This window comes from Crinia signifera, chromosome 2 (genome assembly GCF_055691185.1).
Source record: "Crinia signifera chromosome 2, ASM5569118v1, whole genome shotgun sequence".
In the NCBI taxonomy this organism is placed as follows: Eukaryota; Metazoa; Chordata; class Amphibia; order Anura; family Myobatrachidae; genus Crinia; species Crinia signifera.
The window spans coordinates 236,542,081-236,565,163 of NC_139218.1; the positions used below are offsets into that span (position 1 = coordinate 236,542,081).

Genomic DNA, 23,083 nt, shown 5'->3' on the forward strand with positions numbered 1-23,083 from the left:
TTATATATCGACCCTGGGCATCCCGTCCTCCTCGTACTGGCAGAGGAAGCCAACGGAGACTGGCTTGATGTAGATGACCGTCCTATAAAAACAGACTTTGATCAGTGACTGTTATTGTAAAGACACAAACGTTTGCCATGTACAAGTCATCTCATTATTCCCTGGCCTGCTGCTATCTAGCACCTGCACCGTGTTACTGGCCCTTACTGACTACATTTATCTGTGTGATTCCTCTTTTGACCAATAAGAGCGCTGATACTGTGTGAGTGACATGACAAGGACGGCCCCATACAGGAAGCCCCATGTACAGTGATGTGAGATCCCTCTAATGGGGCTACACACCGAGCGATTGTGGCCTATTTTCTAAGTGATCTGACTATATCGACTAGAAATGAAGCACGCATCGCTGTGTGTGTAGGGCCCATAGCGATAGTGATGTGTGGCCCCATGCGTCGCTATTGCCGGAAGATGTAGATACTGCAGGCAGTATAAATCTGGTCATCGTCTGTGTTCCCTCTATTGAGAACACTGGCAGTGACAGATCGCTCAGCACACAGCACTGGTGCTGCGCTGTATGCTTAGCGATCAGTACTGAGCGATCTAGCATCGCTCAGATCACTGATAATATCGCTATGTGTGTGTAGGCCCCATAATTTACATGACTTAATTTCTCCTGCTGTAGCATTTCTCTTCTTATATTGTTACTCATTAGTATAATGATAAATACATGTATGTAATACTAGTAGGATACCAGCCCATCAGCGCTGTGTGAGAGAACTTGTGTAGCGGCCCCAGCTGCAGCAGATATGGAGACACCGGTTCTACATCACAGCATTTGTGTAAGACAAGAGGCCCTGAAATCTACCCCAGTGACCAGAGCAGGGAGGATGCGCGTATTGTGCCGGTAACCTACCTGGGCGAGGAGTCACTGCTGGTATCTGAGGAGGATTCCGAGGACTCAGAGCTGGTGCTGCTGGTGTCTGATGAGGATTCCGACCGGTCTGTCAGATAATAATAGCCGCTGGTGCTGCTATCAGTGATCTCATCCGACGATATGGTGTCATCCGTCATCATGGAGAACACTGGGGACTCCTCACACCTCTGCACCTCACTCTTGCAGGCTAGAAAATGATAGACACAATCTGGTAGGTTACTATGGGCAACATCACCTCTTTTCATTGTAGCAAATGTACCCCGTACTGTGTATAGGCTCTATGTAATAGGCTGTGAGTTCTGGGCGTAGGCGCAATCTCTGCTGTAGATATAAAGCAGTATAATGTATGAGGCAGAATCAGGCTGGTGAGATAACAAGCTCCTGTCCCCTCACAGAACTCCAAGCTTATTACATACTGTATATACTAGTTACCGGCCTGTTACAGAACTCCCCACCTATTACATCAGTGGCGCATGCAGGGGGGTTTCTGAGTACCCAGAACCCCGACAGGAGTCTAAGGGTGCTAGGCTGAAAGCTGAAGGTCCCCTCTTTCCATGGGTACAAGAAGTGGTCCACATCCAAGCCTATTAATTGCTCTTCCTAGTCAGATATTTCAGGTTCTGTCTGACTTAGAGTTTTTTTTGGGACTCTCCCCCTTGACGGACACTAGCAGCTTGTCTCTACTGTTCCCAGAACCAGAGATATCAGCCTTCCAGCAGCTGGTTACTGCTCTACACACACCTGGTATGTAGTTTTATATTCTCGTTGGCAGATTGCTCTGCCTCCTGAACTCTAATCCCCTAGTCCCCAATACCATTTAGTAGGTGGGATTCTCTAGTTTGTAATTCCATTAACATCTAAGAAATTTATTTCCGGGAACTGGAGATAAATGCAGTCAAGCAAACTGTCCTCCAACCAAAAAATTATGAATAATAAGACCACTCCACTATACACCCCTGCTCTGCATATTAAACATCCTTTACCACCCTGGAAGTTATGTATCAGGGCCCCTTCATTCAGCCCAATGCCCCCTTCTCCCACCCCATTAATATACATTTGGTCTATCTATAATACTTTACCTGACCCCGCATATACTGGGTCATTGAAGTGTCCATCTCTGTGCTTTGCTCTGCCCCTCTGGAAACCCCCTTCTAAAAATCCTGCGTTTGCCCCTGTACATATATACTAGTTACCAGCCCGTCACAGAACTCCCAGCCTATTACATATATACTAGTTACCTGCATGTCACAGAACTCCCAGCTAAGTACATAGATATATATACACTAGTTACCTGCCTGTCATAGAACTCCCAGCCTATTACATACAGTATATACTAGTTACCTGCCTGTCATAGAATCCCTGGCCTATTACATATATACTAGTTACCTGCCTGTCACAGAACTCCTAGCTTATTACATATATACTAGTTACCAGCCTGTCACAGAACTCCCAGCTTATTACATATATACTAGTTACCAGCCTGTCACGGAATTCCCAGCTTATTACATATATACTAGTTACCTGCCTGTCACAAAACTCCCAGCCTATTACATATATACTAGTTACCAGCCCGTCACAGAACTCCCAATCTATTACATATATACTAGTTATGCCTCTGCACCTGGGGGAAGCTTACCTTCACTGATCAGGTATTCCAGAAGCTCTGCCACGACTGCTGCCGCGTCCTCTGTGACCAGAGTAGTATCCGGCTCAGTGGGACGTTCACCAGACATATCGGTACAGGGCACAGGGGGCTGCACGTTGGTGAGGTGCTTGGCCGCTCCTTTAATAAGCCTCGCAGACTTGCTTGGCTGTAAGGAGCAGAGTAAAAGACATCATGAGCTGTGACTACAGAACTCTCCGCAGTGCAAGCACTTCTACCATGGAAGCAATAGAACAGATCAGGGCAGTGGTACCAGCTACAACTCCAGAATTGTAATATATATATATATATATATATATATATATATATATATCCTCCCCAATAGTGGTACAGCGCCAATCAATTATATAAAAACAATTAAACCTATAATCAGATCTGAACCACCCTACTATTCTCTTGGAATGAGTATAATACGCACTCAAAGAAATAAGACCACAAGACTGTGATCATTGGAGAATCACTCATTTATGCACCTAATAAAAGATTGTTAAATGTGCCCCTGATGAAGTCTCTTTAGACGAAACGCGTTCTGTCGTTTTTGGCATCTCTGTGAATATTTTAATAAAAACATCATTTGGAAAAATTCTTCTCACTGGTCCCTATAACCCTCAGGGACTGTTGTGGTAACGCTGCCTAGTACCGATTCATAATTTGTTCATGATAATTTGTTCCTGAAATTGTACAGTGTTCTATAGACAATAGCATATAGCGCGTATTGCAGTATTGGGGAATATATATATATATATATATATGTGTGTGTGAGTATATACACCATCGATATATGCACCATTGATAAAGGGAAACAATCAGGTTTTACCCCATAGATAGCAAAACAATATTTCTACATCATCCGTAAACCATTGATGACTATTAATCTATGGCCTGGCTCCTAATTTATGATGGTCATCACTTTTCTTAACAAGTAACTATAGTTCAACACAGGTCACAGCAATCATAATATCAGAGGGGAGCCCAGGAATGGGAGATGTTGGTAGGTGTGCATGCACGAGTAATAAAATCAGAGCACCTATAAGTGTTGAAGTTATTACTAGTACTGTACTAGGGATGGCCATCATTGCCATTTCCATCGATGGATGTTGTTGATGGCAATAATATATCTGGCCATCGATAGTGTTAAACTATGCAATGGATGTCCATCGATATTTTTACATATCAATGATCATCCATTGTGTTTGACTGATTGGCCTGTAGCCCAATCAAAACATGGGGCGGGGCTTCATGGGTATCAGGGCGGAGCTATGCTCCATGTCCTGGAACTTTGAAAAACAAACAAAAGCAAAACATTGGTTTTGCTGTGCTATCGATGGAGGGAAACCATCTGATTCTCCCCCCATCGATGGCAAAAGTATTCAATATCGGCCATAAACCATGGATGATTTGGAATCATCTATGGTCGATGGCCATCCCTATACTGTTGTACCCATATTGTATACAGAGCACAGGCCGGGCTGCAGTCACAGCAGCTGCTGCACTCTGAGCTCTCGGGTGATTGGCAGCTAATTGGCATCATGCCAAAAGGAGAATAGATACATTTGCAGATCTGCAGGGAGGGAGCAGTAACTCCTGTATAGGGGGGAATCCACATTACATGCAATGCTGACATATCTGAGCTCCCAGAACACATGGGATAGACATGAAATAATAAGGCAAAGATGTAAAAATCATACTTGTCTACACTTCCAGATAGGCCAGGAGGCTCCCATAAATCTGGTGGCCCTTATCGTTCCCAGGACAGCAGGCCAGTCTCCCGCAATGCCTTGCCCCTCCTGCCAGCATTTTCCCACTTAGTCCTCTGAGCCCCCCTTACCCATGCAAAGTGGGTTGGGTAATGACGCAATTCACATTACACCATGACATCATAACCCTGCCCAAACTTTGCAATGTTGCTAATCGCAGGGGGCAGGGCTACAATGATGTGTCGCATCTCCACGCCCCCAGACTGCCTTCTCCGCGCCACCTCCCCATGTCCTTTAACAGAGCACTCTGTGTGCAGACTTCTCTGCACAGCGAGGTAGACTCTGGTATGAGGGTCACTACCAGGAGGCATGCGCAGTTAGTGGCAGTTAGAGTCAGGTGGGAGGAGAGTGGGCAGGAGGCAGCTACTGGCAGGAGAAGGAGCACACTGCACATAGCCAAAAATGGGAGAGGGGGTCTCCAGGTGGAACCTCTATATGTACGACAGCAGCAGAAGTGCTGCCGAACTACAAAGCCCAGCAAGGTGGGGAGATGGACACTTCAGTGCTGATAATGTGAGAGCCTGTAAAGGCTAATGGTAAAACGTGAGTGTTACTACACAACATGCCCACATTATGTACCCCTAATGCTACATACAGGGAGCATCACCCACCCATGTACCCCTAATGCTACATACAGGGAGCATCACCCACCCATGTACCCCCTAATGCTACATACAGGGTGGTACATTTATATGTTACTAGTTATCAGTCGGTCAACATAATACCTATCTCCCATATTTAGGCCTATAAAACTGGAGAAATCACCCCCCAACCTGCCCAGAAACACCCAATATTGTCTGAAACCCCACCCCCACCCCCTATTGCGGCCTGTGATAATTCTCTGTATGTGCAATGTACAACCCATAAATATAACAGCGCACTTACCTTCTTCCTGGGTGCAGGGACGCACATTTTACTGCACAGACAGCCCATATCTCACAGGAGGTACAGGTAACTGCTTAAGATCCAAGTAATAATTAAAAAATAAGCAATGAAGCAAGAGAGCATACAATGTGCTTCTTCTCCTGACAACTGCAGAGTCTCAGGTGATGGAATCCCTGTGTAACAGAGCCTGTGATGTCATAATGATGTCATGGGACAAAATGGCCGCTATGCTGCAAAAAATGTAAAGCAAAAGAGTTCAAATTGTGTTTAGGGATAAGAGGGGCAGAACAGCGCACATTGGGGGAAATGCAATAGGATGAGAGATTCAGAAAGTGAGAGATTAGGTAAGAAATATCCAACTGGTTTTGCAGTGTAAATGATTGCCGCTTTAAAAAAAATTGGATATTTCTTACCAAATCTCTCATTTTCTGAATCTCTTATCCTATTACATTTCACCCATTTTATTTATTTTTATTTATTAACAGTTTCTTATATAGCGCAGCATATACTGTTGCGCTCAACTGTCATGATACAAAGGCCTCAAAGGGGAACGGGGAAATGTTAAATAATGAAAGCCTTTAACGTCACAACCATTTGGCCCATGTGCCATATATCCTTACTATTTTGTTCAATTATAGACCAGATTGACAGCGCAGTGTGTATTCCCTAGCAAATAAATTAAATAAGGGTACTTGTGGAGTATCACGGCTCCCACGACCTGCATCGTATGCAGATCGTATGCTAAAAATCGCATCGCATTGCATCGCATTGCATCGCATGTGGCATACGATGGCATACGATGCGATGCGATGTTTTACCGATTTTTGACTATTTTTGTTAAAAAATCGTATGCCATCGCATAACATCGTATGCCATATGTAGTGGCATACGATGTCATACGATGCAATACGATGTTTTACCGATTTTTGAGCAAAAATTGTCAAAAATCGGTAAAACATCGAATGACATCGTATGCCATATGTAGTGGCATACGATGTCATACGATGCGATACGATGTTTTACCGATTTTTGAGCATTTTAGCTCAAAAATCGTATGCGATCGCATCGCATGCCATACGATGGCATGCGATGCGATGGCACCCGATTTTGGACTGAAATGCATCAGAATGCATTGAAATGTGTATTAAAGTAGTGAAATGCCCCCAAATGCCATTTTTCATAGTGCACCACCCCCACTATCAACGTCAACCCGAAGCGTGGCGAGCGCAGCGAGCCCGCGAGGGGCGGCGGTACGCGTCCTACGACCATTTCATACCCCCACTATCCACGTCGTCGTGGAGTTGAGAATAGAATAGTGTGGCGAGCGCAGCGAGCCACCGAGCCCGAAGCGTGGCGAGCGCAGCGAGCCCCTCGAGGGGACGCGGATACCTTCACAGCTATACGCGTCTCCTCGCAGGCTTTACAGGTATCCGCGTCCCCTCGCGGGGCTCGCTGCACTCGCCACGCTTCGGGCTCGGTGGCTCGCTGCGCTCGCCACACTATTCTATTCTCAACTCCACGCCTACGTGGATAGTGGGGGTATGAAAAGGTCGTAGGACGCGTACCGCCGCCCCTCGCGGGCTCGCTGCGCTCGCCACGCTTCGGGTTGACGTTGATAGTGGGGGTGGTGCACTATGAAAAATGGCATTTGGGGGCATTTCACTACTTTAATACACATTTCAATGCATTCTGATGCATTTCAGTGCAAAATCGGGTGCCATCGCATCGGATGCCATCGTATGGCATCCGATGCGATCGCATACGATTTTTGAGCTAAAATGCTAAAAAATCGGTAAAACATCGTATCGCATCGATGGCATACGATGCCATGCGATGTTTTACCGATTTTTCACCATTTTTGCTCAAAATCGGTAAAACATCGTATCGCATCGTATGACATCGTATGCCACTACATATGGCATACGATGCCATGCGATGGCATACGATTTTTGAACAAAAATGCTCAAAAATCGGTAAAACATCGCATCGCATCGTATGCCATCGTATGCCACTACATTTGGCATACGATGCCATACGATGGGAGCCGTGATACTCCACAAGTACCTAAATAAGCATTGTAAGAACAAAGGTGCGTACACACTGACCGATATATCGGCCATTCGATTGAATAGACGATATATCGATGCACCATCAGCCAGTGTGTATAAGCGATAAATCTGTGAGCGGCGTCGTTCACAGCTATATCACGTTGGCTCATCAACACAGCCAATGCCGAATCTAGAGATACAGTATATCATGCTGTGAGCCTCCAGTGAATAAAAGTACAGTAGGTGGGTGCATGCAAATAAGTCCGCCCACTTTTGATGTCATTCAGACGGATCAGGCAGTGTGAATGGAGAAATCGCTGCTCAATCCGTCTATTTATATATCTGCAGACCTAGCTGTAGACACTGTTAAACCATCACCTGAAAGTTCATAAATGGTTTAGAGCAGGATGTATTAACATACATTGCTGCCCCACAGCGATACTAGCGAATATGTACTAACATATGCGGCTAGCAGGGACGTGCAGTCAGGGGAGGCAGAGGAGGCAGTGCCTCCCCTGTCATTAATGATTAAAATAATACAAAGAAGATACTTATGACACATATTCTGTGTCATAAGTATCTTCTTTATAGTAATCTATTCATTTTCATTGTTTAAATCGATTTCGGAGGCACCGAAAGCGGTGCCTCCTGCTGCCCCTTACAATAAGCTGGAAGAGGGGTCGGGTAGGATGCGGGGACATGCAGAGAATAGCGCATTAAAAAAACTAGTGAAAGCGGCACCACTACAAGTGCCGCAGTGACAGGGGCATGCTTTTAGCCAATCAAGCATGACCCTGTCACTAAAGCCATCAGAAAGGCCGCCCCCCACGCCATCAGCGCCTGCCCTGCACTGCACTCTTACAACAACCAGCGGCTAAGTCCCAGACAGTAGGGGAGCGGACCAGTACCTGCGGGCGCGGAGAGTCGGGGCCTTGGAGCGGTTACATTCAGCCTTAGACCTGGCGCCTTCCTGATGATCGCCAGGCTCCTGGGTGCCGGGAAGCTGCGGCAGCTGCTGATGCGCGTCCTCTCCTTACTGGACGCGATCATCAAGGAGTCCCGGCTGGAGCACTTTTGCTGCCTGCAGAGGCAGCATTTGCGGAGCGCGGAGTGCATGGCATGTGGAGGAGGAGAGGAGTCTGATGGCAGGAGCAGCAGCATTGTCCTGAAGCCCTCCATCTGCCTGGCCCGCTGCATGGCACCCTTCAGGACATGATGAAAAGGCTGCATTCTGGACTCCACCTGTGTGTCAGCGCCATGTTGGAGGAGCTGCAGGCCTGAGTAGGACAAGGTGAGTGAGCACTCATGCCCCTTGACATCATATTCTACTCAGCCAGCCATAACCCCCATGGCAACGAGCATCTATCCCCATGGCAACGAGCATTATGTGTCTGGCATGCTGCAGGGGGCATTATGTGTCTGGCACGCTGCAGGGGGCATTATGTGTCTGGCAAGCTGCAGGGGGCATTATGTGTCTGGCACGCTGCAGGGGGCATTATGTGTCTGGCACGCTGCAGGGGGCATTATGTGTCTGACACGCTGCAGGGGGCATTATGTGTCTGCCATGCTGCAGGGGGCATTATGTGTCTGCCATGCTGCAGGGGGCATTATGTGTCTGCCACGCTGCAAGGGGCATTATGTGTCTGGCATGTAACCCCATGGCAACGAGCATTATGTGTCTGGCATGCTGCAGGGGGCATTATGTGTCTGGCACACTGCAGGGGGCATTATGTGTCTGGCACGCTGCAGGGGGCATTATGTGTTTGGCATGCTGCAGGGGGCATTATGTGTCTGGCATGCTGCAGGGGGCATTATGTGTCTGCCACGCTGCAGGGGGCATTATGTGTCTGCCACGCTGCAGGGGGCATTATGTGTCTGCCACGCTGCAAGGGGCATTATGTGTCTGGCATGTAACCCCATGGCAACGAGCATTTTGTGTCTGGCATGCTGCAGGGGGCATTATGTGTCCAGGGCTGCCAAGAGAAATTCTGGGCCCCGGTACAACAACTTCCCAGGGCCCCCATTTCACATACAATACCGCTATGATAAGCTGCAAAAAACATCGAGGGAAACATCTGTACACACAAACACACTCACATAGGGCCCAATTCAGACTTAATCGCATGGCTGCAAATTCGTGCAGCGGACGATTACTGATGTACTGAGCATGCCTATGGGCTTCAATGTGTATGCGCGATTCAAACCAGCGATTAAGTCCTGCTACACTACGTTTTCTATTAGCAATCTGTTAACAAGGTGATTTAATAGGAAGCCAGCATCTAGGGCTGGTAGCCGATCATTAATTGGGAAGGAAAGTGCTAGCCGTGCCCCCACAAAAAAACATTGGGGATGTCAGAGATAGCACAGGAGTGCCCAAGCCTGTAAAGATGCATACACATGTACAGATTTTTCTGTCTGATCTATCTGATGGGAACAAAAACCTGGAAATGTATGGGAGCAAATGACAATCAAAACATTGTTCCCAAATGCTTGAAAACAGACAGTGATCAGTCAGACAAATTGTTTAAATCATTCTGATATAACAAATTTATCAAAGCATTTTTTTTCTGTTATCTTGCATTTGGGTGGACATTTTTGATTGTCATATGCTCCCATACATTTCCAGGTTTTTGTTCCCACCAGATAGATCAGATAGAAAATCTGTACGTGTGTACGCACCTTTAGGGAAGGGTTTTTGATGTCAGCTCCAGCCACGATCAAGCTGGTTGTATCGTAGACACCTAGTAAATCCCTGGCTACTCAGAGCTTGCAATCGGTGGTGACCAGTGAAAAAAATCATTCCATAGTGAGTGTCTCACAAATGGATTTACTGTAGACATTTTTGCTCAGCTGTGAGTAGTTTAGCAGCAGTACACATCTATTCACACATCATGCACATTAATTCGCAGGGTGGGATTTCACTATAGTGGAGCGGCTTTTACCTGATTACCCCCATACTGTATATATAAAGAGATACAAATATAGACACCAGTCATAGCCTCAATGCAGAAAAATACAAGACAACCAGTTTGTTTACGGTCCTGTAGTTTATAGTCAGCACCATTCGGATCACATATGCCTAAAGGCACTGAAACGTCAGCTTATTGTATGGTTGTTTGCTTTTAACAACTTGTTAAAAATTTTGAAAAACTGAACCCTGGATTGACGCCGTTCTTCTCTAAGATATTTATAGATATATAACCAATAAAATCAGGTGTCACTCCGGGTCTTGGTGCAAAATCACATTTTACTGTACATGTCAACGTCGTTTGGGGCTTAGCCCGTCATCAGGACAATTTACATAAAAGGCCCATACACACTGGGCGACTTTGAGCTGAAAGTCGCTCAAAACAGCAGGTTTGAGCGGCTTTCAGCTCAAAGCCGCCCAGTGTGTATGCCTCAGCGGTGAGCGCTGCTGCGGGCTCTCACATCATCGCCGGGAAAGCCGCTCATCTGCTGGTTATACCAGCAGATGAGCGGCTTTCAGGATGGCTTTGCATAGCTATCCGCTATGCAACGCAATCCTCCCCCCTCCGTCGGCACCGGGCAGGGGGAAAGCCGCTCAGTTTGTATGCACCTTTAGTGCAAAACAAGGTGTTATTTATACTTACATACAGCATACCCTCCAACATTTGGAGGGCAGAAATCGGTACAATTTTAGGAAGGGGCGTGGCCATGTGTAAAGTAGGCGTGGTCATGCCCCCAGACATCCTGGCCCCCGGCCCAGCACCTGATGCAGCTCATGTCACATAGGGGTTTGGTGGGCTGCTAGCATATTAAATAAGTATAATTATTTATTAACTAAGTATATTAAATATTTTTTTATATAATTAGTTAATAAATAAGTATACTTATTTAATATGCCAGCAAACCACATGTGACATGAGCTGCAGGCCTGACAAATAGTTGCGTCATATGCTGGATAGACAAGAAGACTGGAGGGCTTCTAGAAGTGCAGCCTGCGAGCAGAGCCACCTACTTGCTCTGCGCTGTGATGTGTGGCACAGGCTGAGGCTATGGACGCTCCGCTGCGAAATCGGGATCTGTGGAATGGATCCACCCCCTCATGCGTGCACCCCTCTCCGCCACAGAGACTGGCAGCGTCCAGACAGTGAGGCAGAGACGGCCTTTCCCCTGAGTGCGCGGTACCGGCGCATGACGTCATGACGCACGGGCCGGCCCGCAATGCACTCATGGGAACGGGAGAGCCGGCAGACCAGGCAGCACAAGCCAGAGCGGGGCCCGGGAGATTCTGGAGGAGATGGAGGGATGTTTTTGTGGCGTACCCGCTGTACTGATTGAAAAATCGGTACATTCGGTACAAACTGGATTTGCCAGTACAGACCGTTAAAAAACGGTACTGTACCGGCAAATTCGGTACAGTTGGAGGGTATGATACAGCCAGATACTCTGTGTCATTGGTAGTTCATACATAGTATATGTGTATATATAATATATATATATATATATATATATATAGTGTATGTATGTATGTATATATATACACACACATACATACATACATACATATATATACACATACATATATACAGATCAATCAAAGATAGACAGAATCTATTATAAGTTACATATTAAGCCAGGCAGCAGGGCAGGCAAATCAATGTACTTACAGGAAGCACTGCAGCGTGTTTTAGAATTTACTTGGTCTGTCTTAATTTTCTGGGTCAGTGCACACACAGTTCAGTGAGCTCAAGCTTTCAGCTCCTCCGGCTTCACCGCACCTTCCCCTCCTGTCTCTCACGTGTAGGCTGCAGCATCCGGTCCTAGCTGCTGCAGTCTGCAGATACAGTCAGACCTGCGAGATGACTCTCTCTGCACGGAAGCTCCGCACTGTCAGTGTCTGCACACTCTCACTGACAGACACAGTAAGCACCCGCTCGCCTTCTCCTCCATTAATTTGCCACCACCCGCGCTCCCGAGTCCCGCTACACAGAACCGCGCAGTGCACACACTTAAAAAAAAAAAAGTGTGTTTGTGTGTGTCCTCGGACCCGGGCCCCCTGATAGGCCCGGGCCCAGGTAAAATGTACCCGCCCCCCCTGCCTCTCGGCGGCCATGTATGTGTCTACCACGCTGCAGGGGGCATTATCCCTCTATGCCACACTACACATTAAGCGACACTAAAATTCCATAAATGGGCCCAAAATGTATTATTACACTATTGCGTGTATACCGATACCCAGAAGTGCTGGGAATGTTGGCGCTGCCGGTGGAAGAAGACGCAGAAAGCTGCATCTTGTGCCAAGACAAAACTGCTCTGCGAAGTAAGTGCCTGCTGGCTAGTGTTGTGCGAGCAGTGCAGTGTACTGACTGTTTGATTGTGTGATAGTTACTCTGTATTGATTTACCCAGAGTATCTCCCCTGCAGCCCTTGTGAAGATTAATGGGGCATACACACAGGACAATTTCAGACCCTTTTCTAAGCGATCTGTCTAGATCGCTTAGAATAGGAGCACGGATTACTCTGTGTGTATGCACTGTGGTGATGCACGGTCCCATGCGTCGCTATAGCTGTGTACACACGGGGGAGATATATCGCTTGCTCTGTGTCTCCTGTTCATCAGCGACCAGAGATGGTCGCTGATGAAAAAGAAACCTGCCGGGGGAGCCCGGCAGTGGTAATCAGCTGGTCGCAGGAGCATGTTCCTGTGACCAGCGATCACTGCGGGGGTAAAAATGGGAGCGCGCAACCGGCGATATATCGCCTGTGCACACTCCTATCGCGGGCAATATGGTCGCTCAGCGACCATATTTCCAGCTATATTTGCAATATTCACCCCCGTGTGTACGCACCTTATCACCCAAGGCTCAGCACGGTCACTCATCACAGAGCATGGCGGGTGTACCACGATGTGTGCTGACCAATCGTGCTGAAGCATGACGCTCAGCGCCACGGCACCATCGCCCATGTGTTTGGGGCTTAACTGTTAGCAGACGTTTACTGCACAGTGCGTATACTTATATAGTGTGTGTATTACAACATCTAGTCCCAGCTGCCTGCTTGATGTTTATCAAGCAGGCAGCTGGGACTAGATGTTGTAATACACACACTATATAAGTGTTTACGTGTCTGCCAGGCACTTATTATATGAAAACAGTTATCCCTCTATGACCGCAGCTCTCCACTTAATGTGGGAATATTTCAAAAGAAGATTGTGTTTCTAGAATATCTGACATATCTGATATATAAGTAACTAATTAAAATTGTCAGGCTAAATAATTTATCAGATATTCAGATTAGAATATTGTGCCTCAACCAAGTCATATATAAAATAACTGTCTGGTACTAGGACCACATGAATCCATAATATACCAATTGTGGCTCCACAACACTAATATGTTGAACAGTTCCCACACAGTGGTGAAACTGTTACCATTCTAATAAGATACAAACTATTCATTGACCTGATGTGAAATTTTATAACTAACGACTGCAACAAAGTGGTAAGCCTGTGTAGTGCTCTATATGCGCACCGTCTGTCTTTCTGACCTTGTGTACACACCATAAGTCTCTTTTTTTTACTTTTATATGCTTCACAGTTGTATTCTATTATAATAAAATTTATATTTTATTTTAATCAGGTGCATATCGCACAGGACAGCTTTTCTTCTATACTTTCTCTGAATCATTTTTGCCTAGTGGTAGCACACCTCTGCATTACAATGGCCTTATACAGTAGGTGTCTTATGCAATTGGCACCGCCCCCTCTCTCCTTTGCCAAGAAGCCACTGGCAGCAAGTAATTAGAAGCCTTACTGTGGGGCATAATTTGCAAGGGGCATTTTTGTGTTTGGGACATAAAAGGTATGTGGGGCATAACTGTTTGGCAAAATGTGCAAATGGGCATTACGGTGTGTGGCATATTGTGTCATTGTCATTACAGTCTGTGGCATAGGGTGGGATGCACTAAAAGAAATGCACTAAGAACCCTGTTATCTGGGTTTTTACTGCTTTTTGGGATGCAGGAAAACCTGCATGCCGGGTTTTCGCTGCAGAGGTTTTGCCAACAAAAGCTGGCGATGCACCATAGAAGCCTATGGGCTTCTTACAGTGACCCCCACCACACTGCACGGACCTCTGCTGACCCACCCTCACCTGTGCCTGGGCAGCACAGGTGAGGGGGGGTCACTGGAGCACAGTGCTGTGCTGCCCAAACCAGTAAGCTCCCCCTCCCTAGCCCTGCACATCCCCTTCCGGGAGCAGGAAGGAGGAAGCAGAGATCCCCTGAGGAGGGGAGAGCAACTGGGGACCCTCTCACCCTCCCTCGTCTGCTTCGCAGAGGGCTCTTATCGCAAGAGCTGTCCTTTGCTATACTAATCGCATACTTTATGTTACAGCATATGCAATTAGTATCGCTGCGGTAGCTGGCGGAGGGGGGGATGGGGGGCGTAAACTGGCGTTGGAGGATAGTGCATCTCGCCCATAATATGCAATATTTATGTAGCATGGTATAATATGTAATGGACATTACGGTGTGTTGCATAATGTGACCATGCCTCTATTGTTATGTAGCCACTCCCCCAGTTGCGTGTGATGACACCCCCTCATGACACTTGACCACAACCATTTTGGTACCATGTAAGAAAAAATTCAGCTTGCACCACTGGTTACAAACCAGTGCCTCACCAGCCACTGACCTCACCGCACGTCACTGGCGGCTAGCATCGCAGTGCGGTGACGGAGGCCTCCCGTGATACCTGTGATGTGGTGTGCAGGCGGTTTCCGTCACCTCCTGGGCTCTCCCCCCCCCCCCCCCCCCTGCAGCAGGAAGGACATCCCCGGCTGTGATATGCTGCTGGGGGAGGAGGAGCAGCATAGAGGACAGGGAGGAGGGTCTGCATCTGCGGCGTGCGATGGCGATAGAAGCCCATAGGCTTCTATAGTGTATCGCGGATTCGGAACGAAATCCCGACGGTCAAAATCCTGACAGGGTCAAAATCCCGACATTTAAAATCCCGACATGGTCAAAATACCGACATATAGAATGTGCAGGTGAAACTGTCAACATGACTTTGGGACGACACGTTGCGAGGTCGACGGGTTTTTCACTATTTTTTTACCTGAATGTCGACACAGTCGACACGGACACAATTGGAGGTGAACCGCAGCCCCTCGCATCGTTCGCGTCGCTCGCAATGCTTCGGCACATTATTTTATTCTCCCACCACGCCCTAGTGGACGGTAGGGCATGAAATACCGACTGTTGGCACATGTCGGGTCAAAAAACAGTGAAAAAACCCATGTCGACCTCGCGACCTGTCCACCCAAAGTCATGTTGACAGTATCACCTGCACATTCTATATGTCGGTATTTTGACCATGTCGGGATATTAAATGTCGGGATTTTGTCTTTGTCGGGATTTTTTCCTTGTCGGTATTATGAACCATTCGGGATTTTGACCCTGTCGGGATTTTGACTGCATCCCGTGTATCGCCACTAGGGAAGCCAATCCCGGGGCATTTTTTCAATCCCGGGATTCGGGATTGAAAAATGCTCAATCCCGGGATTCCCGGGATCCCGGGAATGGCTTTCCTAATAAAAAAACGCCCTGGCCGCCCCGCATTTACTTACATTTGCAGGGGCGGCCGGGTTGATGGGTGGGAGCCAGGATGCCGGGTGGGCAGCTTCATCCGGCCGGCGGCAGGGTGGGCAGCTTCCTACTTTGGGAGCCGGGTTGCTGAGCGAGTGCTCAGACGCTGCCCGGCATTAGACTGCGCATGCGCAGTCTAATCCCGAAAATCCCGGGATTGGAAACTCCAATCCCGGGATTGAAATCCCAGCGTTTTGGGGGCCAAATCCCGGGATCCCGCCGATCCCGATCCCGGGATTGGCCACCCTAATCGCCACCCCAATGTGGCGATACCCTGCCAAGCGAAGTCGAGGCAGATGGATCTTAGTACATCAGAAAATGTGGTAAAACCCCCGAAAACGGGGGTTTTACCGCTTTTTCCCTTTAGTTTATCCCGCCCTTAATATCTATGGTCAACAGGTTATTTTCCTTATACCAAGTAGAATATCTTGGTTAAGTTGATACCTATAATTTTCAGTTAAAAGAATAATTGGTGACTGACTGACTGACTGACAATATTTTGTTTACGATCAATCTAGGTCTATTTATTTGCATCAACATTTATTTATATACAGATGGAGCTGGCTTCTTCCTTGCAGGAGCTGGCGATTCAGTCCCTGCCAGTGGCCGGCTCTCGCCAGGGGCGTGCACGAGACGCTCGTGCTGTCCCCCTTATCCCTGCCCGTCTCCCAGAGGTGGAGACGGACAGGGACCCACAGCGACGCCATCCTGAAACTGGGACATCTCACACGCACGTGCGTCCCAGTCAGATGGAGCACCTCTGTAACGGCGATCACCAGCGGAGACATGCTGGCAATCCCTGGCCAAAAAAGAGAGGCGCTCCTTCTGTACATACAGTAGTAACTTCCTATTCTTTACTACTTAACAATACAGAAGTGTCAGTTGTGTAAAATGCCCTACTGAACATGATGTATATATTATAAACAACTTCAAATGACAAAATGACTCTGCCAGGTCACACTGATTAATGTGCATCACTTGGACGAATGCGTAATTGTGCCAGGTTCTGTTGTGCTTCATCTGCTAATTTATACATACTCTCATTGCTGTGAAGTTAAAGGGGGAAATTTACCAATATGAAAAACCTAGTTTTTCGTATTGGTAGTTTCCCTACGACTGCATACGACTGTTTAAGTCGTATGCAAAGTCGTGTTCCGGAGGATCAGTTACAAAGCAGTCATATACGACTGCTTTGTAACCTTCCGATGGTGTAATGATTCGTATTAGCGGCCGTATATACGGCCGCTAATACAAATTATTTCTAGCAGTCTGCATGGATCAGTCAGATCCGTGCAGGCTGCAAGGTGTAAAAAAAAATAGAAAAAATAAATAAATAAAAAAAAAACCGGCGTGGGGTCCCCCCCACAGCCGAAACCAGCACCAGGCTGAAGGAGCCGGGGCCGGTAATTAAAAATCAGGGAACCCGACAAATAGGGGTTCCCCGATTTTTAACAACCAGCCCCAGGCTCCAGGTCCGGGGCTGGTTCCCAAAATACGGGGGACAAAATGAGTAGGGGTCCCCCGTATTTTAAGAACCAGCCCCAGGCACAACCAGCCGGCAGGGTAATGTCACAGCCGGGGGACACTTATAATATAAGGTCCCGCGGCCAAAACATTCTCCCTACCGACCAGTCAGCCTGGCCAGGGGCCCTGGGGGAGTGGGGACCCCCCCAATGAAGGGGTCCCCCCCCTCCAGGACTTACCTGACCAGGCTGAAGCCTGGTGCTGTCCTCGATGCCCCTGGGCGGTGGGCATCGAGCTGATAAATGTAGTAAAAAAAAGATGAACCTATTGTTTTTTACTGTGGCACTACAAGTGCCAGCAAGCTGGGACTTGGAGAACCACAAGTCCCAGCCTGCTGGGCATTAAAGGGCCCGCTGGCACTTGCAGTTCTACAGTTAAAAAAATAGTGCACAAAACACACTGACACACTTTTAAAATAAAACTTTATTACACACAAAGCCCACACATACTAATACTTACCTATCTTCTTCCCATAGGTCGCCCTGGTCCTGTGTCGGCGTCTTCTGGTCCTGTGTCGTTTTCTTCCTCCATGTCGACGTCGCTGTCGGCGATGGTGTCCCCGTCCGGATCCGAAGAAATCCATTTGGGAAGCTGTGGAAGGAAACCATACTCACCTGTCCCAGCGCGACGTAGTCCAGGTAAGGGTCTTTGCAAAAAAACAAACCGACACCCCGAAACCAGACCGGACTGACGGAGACGCACGTGTGTTTGTTTACATCGTGCGGCTCCGCCTCCCGAATGCCGCTATTGGCCGCCTTGCGGCCTAGCGGCTCCTGATTGGCCGCTAGGCCGCAAGGCGGCCAATAGCGGCATTCGGGAGGCGGAGCCGCACGATGTAAACACCGTGCGTCTCCGTCAGTCCGGTTTGGTTTCGGGGTGTTCGGTTTATTTTTTTGCAAAGACCCTTACCTGGACTACGTCGCGCTGGGACAGGTGAGTATGGTTTCCTTCCACAGCTTCCCAAATGGATTTCGTCGGATCCGGACGGGGACACCATCGCCGACAGCGACGTCGACATGGAGGAAGAAGACGACACAGGACCAGAAGACGCCGACACAGGACCAGGGCGACCTATGGGAAGAAGATAGGTAAGTATTAGTATGTGTGGGCTTTGTGTGTAATAAAGTTTTATTTTAAAAGTGTGTCAGTGTGTTTTGTGCACTATTTTTTTAACTGTAGAACTGCAAGTGCCAGCGGGCCCTTTAATGCCCAGCAGGCTGGGACTTGTGGTTCTCCAAGTCCCAGCTTGCTGGGGAGGCTTGCTGGCACTTGTAGTGCCACAGTAAAAAACAATAGGTTCATCTTTTTTTTACTACATTTATCAGCTCGATGCCCACCGCCCAGGGGCATCGAGGACAGCACCAGGCTTCAGCCTGGTCAGGTAAGTCCTGGAGGGGGGGGACCCCTTCATTGGGGGGGTCCCCACTCCCCCAGGACCCCTGGCCAGGCTGACTGGTCGGTAGGGAGAATGTTTTGGCCGCGGGACCTTATATTATAAGTGTCCCCCGGCTGTGACATTACCCTGCCGGCTGGTTGTGCCTGGGGCTGGTTCTTAAAATACGGGGGACCCCTACTCATTTTGTCCCCCGTATTTTGGGAACCAGCCCCGGACCTGGAGCCTGGGGCTGGTTGTTAAAAATCGGGGAACCCCTATTTGTCGGGTTCCCTGATTTTTAATTACCGGCCCCGGCTCCTTCAGCCTGGTGCTGGTTATGGCTGTGGGGGGGACCCCACGCCGTTTTTTTTTTTATTTATTTATTTTTCTATTTTTTTACACTGTAGCCTGCACGGATCTGACTGATCCGTGCAGGCTAAAACGCAAATAGAACAGGAAAATGGTGTTCTATTTTCCTGTCGTATTTGCGTGGGTGTTTCACACCACTAAGCAGCCGTATTGTCAGTACGGCTGCTTAGTAAATCAGAAACCACCATTCTTTTGAATGGTGATTTCTGTCGTATCCTATCGATGGTGTAGGGCATTCGTATTTGTAACTACAAATACGAATGTTCCATCTTTAGGACTACGAATTGTTGTATTTTTGGGATTGTAAATCCCGAAAATACAAATTCGTAAAAAAAAGGTGTATTTCTCCCTACGAATACACCTTTTTTCTACGAATCCATTTTGGTAAATGTCCCCCAAAGTTGCAGCACGGTATCTTCAGTACTAATTTAGGAGTAATGTTTTGCTGTGTCCACAATGCAAATGAGGTGCATTATTAAATAAGATGGTACACTACACCTATTGGAGTGGCTCAGTCATGCCAGCCAGGTGTCCTGCACAATCTGGCGTCGAATTGCTAGTTGTATGAGGACACATCTGTAGGATCAAACTAGGTATAAACTGAAAAACTGCGGTAAGAGAACTCTACCTGTAAGGTTGCAATATTTAAGGTAATAATAGTCTCACACATGCTATACTTATATATATATATATATATATATATATATATATAATCGAAAACTTTATTACATCACCATTTCAATAGTCTCCTTACTCACAGGTAGGTTGTTAGCGGTCGACGTTTCGGCCACGTTTCAAGACAACGGGTGACATTCTATGCTTTGAGATAAATGCGCATGTTTTTTTACCGCACCACATCGCCGCAATTCGCCATTTTTGAAATCGCATTTTTCAGTCATAATTCGCATATTTAATGTGATGCGATTTGGAGGCTGAAAAGTGCGAAGTGGTGCGATTTGCGGCGAAGTGGTGCGATGTCTTTAGTCCTGAAAATGTGCGATTTTCATATCTGAAAATCGCACGTTTGCAGGAAAGCGCAAATTAAAAAAAAAAAACGAGCGCGGGGTCCCCCGCCAGAGCATAACCAGCCCCGGTCTCATTGAGCCGGTGCTGGTGACATAAAATCAGGGTCCCCGACAGATAGGGGTCCCCTTGATTTAATGAAACCAGCACCAGGCTCAAGGTCCGGCGCTGGTTCCCAAAATACGGGGGACAAAATGACTAGGGGTCCCCCGTATTTTAAGAACCAGCACCGGACCCAACCAGCCAGCAGGGTAATGCCACAGCCGGGGGACACTTATTATATAAGGTCCCACGGCCAAAGCATTAACCCACTGGCTGGTCAGCATGGGCAGGGGTCCTGGGGAAGTGGGGACCCCCCAATGAAGGGGTCCCCCCCCTCCAGGACTTACCAGCCCATACTGATAGTCCGGGGCTGTCCCCGATGCCCCTGGGCGGTGGGCATCGGGCTGATGGAATGTGTAAAAAAAAGAAGAAAAACTATTGTTTTCTACTGGCGAACTATGAGTCCCAGCAAGCCTACCCCGCATGCTGGGACTTGGAGAACCACAAGTCCCAGCATGCGGGGCATTAAAGGGCCCGCTGGCACTTGTAGTTCTGCAGTACAAAAAATAGTTAAAGAAAACACACTGACACCCTGAAAAATAAAAGTTTAATACATACACAGCCCACACACACTGATACTTACCTACCTTGAGCCCAAAGGTCGGTCCCTGGGTCCGGGCTCCGGGGCTCCAGGGCAGAAGATTCCGGTTCCGGGGCCTTGGTCCTGGTTCCGGGGCTGGTCCAGGGTTCCGGGGCTCCTGGGCTGAAGAATCCGGGGTCCAGGATCCGAGGTAGTCCCCAGGGGTACCTAAGGAAGGAAATCCTACTCACCTGGTCCCCGGCGACGACCTCGGCATCCTCTCCGGCAGAAGCGCTGCTCCCATCTGGTACCCGGCTCACAGGACTTTCACAGGCGCAGAGATGTTTCTTCCTCGGCGTCTCTAGTCAGAATGATTTCTGGCCAATCAGGAGCCGAGAAAGTCGTTAGGGGGTTAATGCTTTGGCCGCGGGACCTTATATAATAAGTGTCCCCCGGCTGTGGCATTACCCTGCTGGCTGGTTGGGTCCGGTGCTGGTTCTTAAAATACGGGGGACCCCTAGTCATTTTGTCCCCCATATTTTGGGAACCAGCGCCGGACCTTGAGCCTGGTGCTGGTTTCATTAAATCAAGGGGACCCCTATTTGTCGGGGACCCTGATTTTATGTCACCAGCACCGGCTCAATGAGCCCGGGGCTGGTTATGCTCTGGCGGGGGACCCGGTGCTCGTTTTTTTTTTATTTAAACCGTTTTTTTTTTTTTTTACACCAGAACCCTGCACAGAACATTGCGATCTGTGCAGGGTTCTGGCTAATTCGACAAACAGAACCTGGTCTGAAATAAGTGCGAATATTAGTCACCTTAAAAGTGCGATTTGCGAAAACGCATTGCATTAAATAAGCGATTTGTATACTTTTCTTTACGAAAACATCTGGATGCGATAAAAATGCGATTTTATCTCGCACTTTTGGTCAGCATGCATTAACGCACATAATATGTGATTTCTGTCCCTTAGCGCATCCTATTAAATATGCGATTTGAAGGAAAAATGCGATATCGCCATTTTTTTACTAATTAACGCAAAAAAACGCAAATCGCATCCCATAGAATGTCACCCTACAACTGTAGACAACCTTTCACTTCCAGAGACCAGGGTGGGGAACTACCAGCTGATCCACCACATCCTCATCCTTTTTGACAACGTGGTACAAGAGCTCATTACAAATAGCTATGTGGGTATACGTAATAATGTCACCTGGTACAACGGGTTCCCCCTTTAACAACCTTAACATTTTCTCTAGCATTTATTAAAGTAGGGTCCTTTAACTGTTCAGACATAAACAAATCCTTCTTTACCTCCAGATCAGGCACTACTACCTCTCCGTTTCCAGCAAGAGGGTCCTCACTGGACTCTCCATCTGTCCCCTCCCCAGCCAAACTAGCAAAAGGTAAAGGGTCAGAAGGTTCAGAGGACATACATACATCCACAAAATCATCGGTATTAACTACTGGCTCTTCACTCCCATCTGTGGCTAAACGTGATTCCCACAATTTCCAAAAATATGGAAATCCCTCCCTATTATGGCCTCATGCACCAAGGAGGGGACCAATCCTACTTTCACACTTGCTGACCCACAACAAGTTTCTATATGTACTTCAGCAGTGGCATAATGTTTAGTATCCCCATGTATACAAGTAACCCCAATAGGTATTTGCTGGACCTTTAAGGGATTCACTAACCCAACTTCAGCAGTATCCGGATTTCCATGGCTCACCCACTTGCGCAGGACCACAGGCAAGGATCTCAAATAGCGGTCCATGATGACTCTTTCCACCATCCGGGTCCAGTTAATGTCTCTGGAATTAGCCATTTTTTGGTTAGCTGAATAAGGTTGTGCATCTGTGAGCGAGGAGGCATCTCCAGGGCATATACCCAGCGGTGCACCCGTTGGGCTCCTATGGACAGTGTGACTCCCAGGCGGGTTAGGATCTCAGTTTTTAATTTGTCATAGTCCCTAGTATCGGCAGGGCTTAAATGAAAGTATGCTTTTTGGGGCTCACCCGAGAGAAAAGGTGCGAACAGACTGGCCCATTGTGCTTTCGGACAGTTCTCACGCTCAGCAGTCCTTTCAAACGTGGTCAGATAGGCCTCCACATCATCAGTCTGTCACTTTCTGCAGGAAGTGACTGGCCCGGATAGAACTAGAGCTGGCCGGAGCACTGATAGCCACATCCCCAGTCCGTGTTGCCAAGCTTCCCACCACTTCGGCTAAGGCCTCTTTATCCTGTTGCTGTTGCCTGCAAAGTTCGTCCAT

At 47.8% G+C, this 23,083-nt stretch overlaps 1 protein-coding gene across 1 annotated transcript; it reads right to left on the reverse strand.

Moving 5' to 3' along the window:
• On the reverse strand, positions 1 to 23,083 carry LOC146058498 (uncharacterized). The gene is made up of 4 exons (XM_083170787.1): positions 22,940 to 23,083; positions 2,571 to 2,745; positions 914 to 1,121; positions 1 to 82 (listed from the first exon to the last, which is right to left on the reverse strand). Exons 1-4 carry the CDS (start codon positions 23,081 to 23,083, stop codon positions 1 to 3), a joined length of 609 nt encoding a protein of 202 aa, XP_083026913.1.

Coding starts and splice junctions, on each gene's coding strand:
- LOC146058498 (XM_083170787.1), bottom strand. CDS start 23,083: ATGGACGAACTTTGCAGGCAACAGCAACAGGATAAAGAGGCCTTAGCC. Junction 2,746..22,939: donor CCAGTCACTTCCTGCAGAAA/GTGACAGACTGA, acceptor TGCTCCTTACAG/CCAAGCAAGTCTGCGAGGCT. Junction 1,122..2,570: donor GGAATACCTGATCAGTGAAG/GTAAGCTTCCCC, acceptor ATCATTTTCTAG/CCTGCAAGAGTGAGGTGCAG.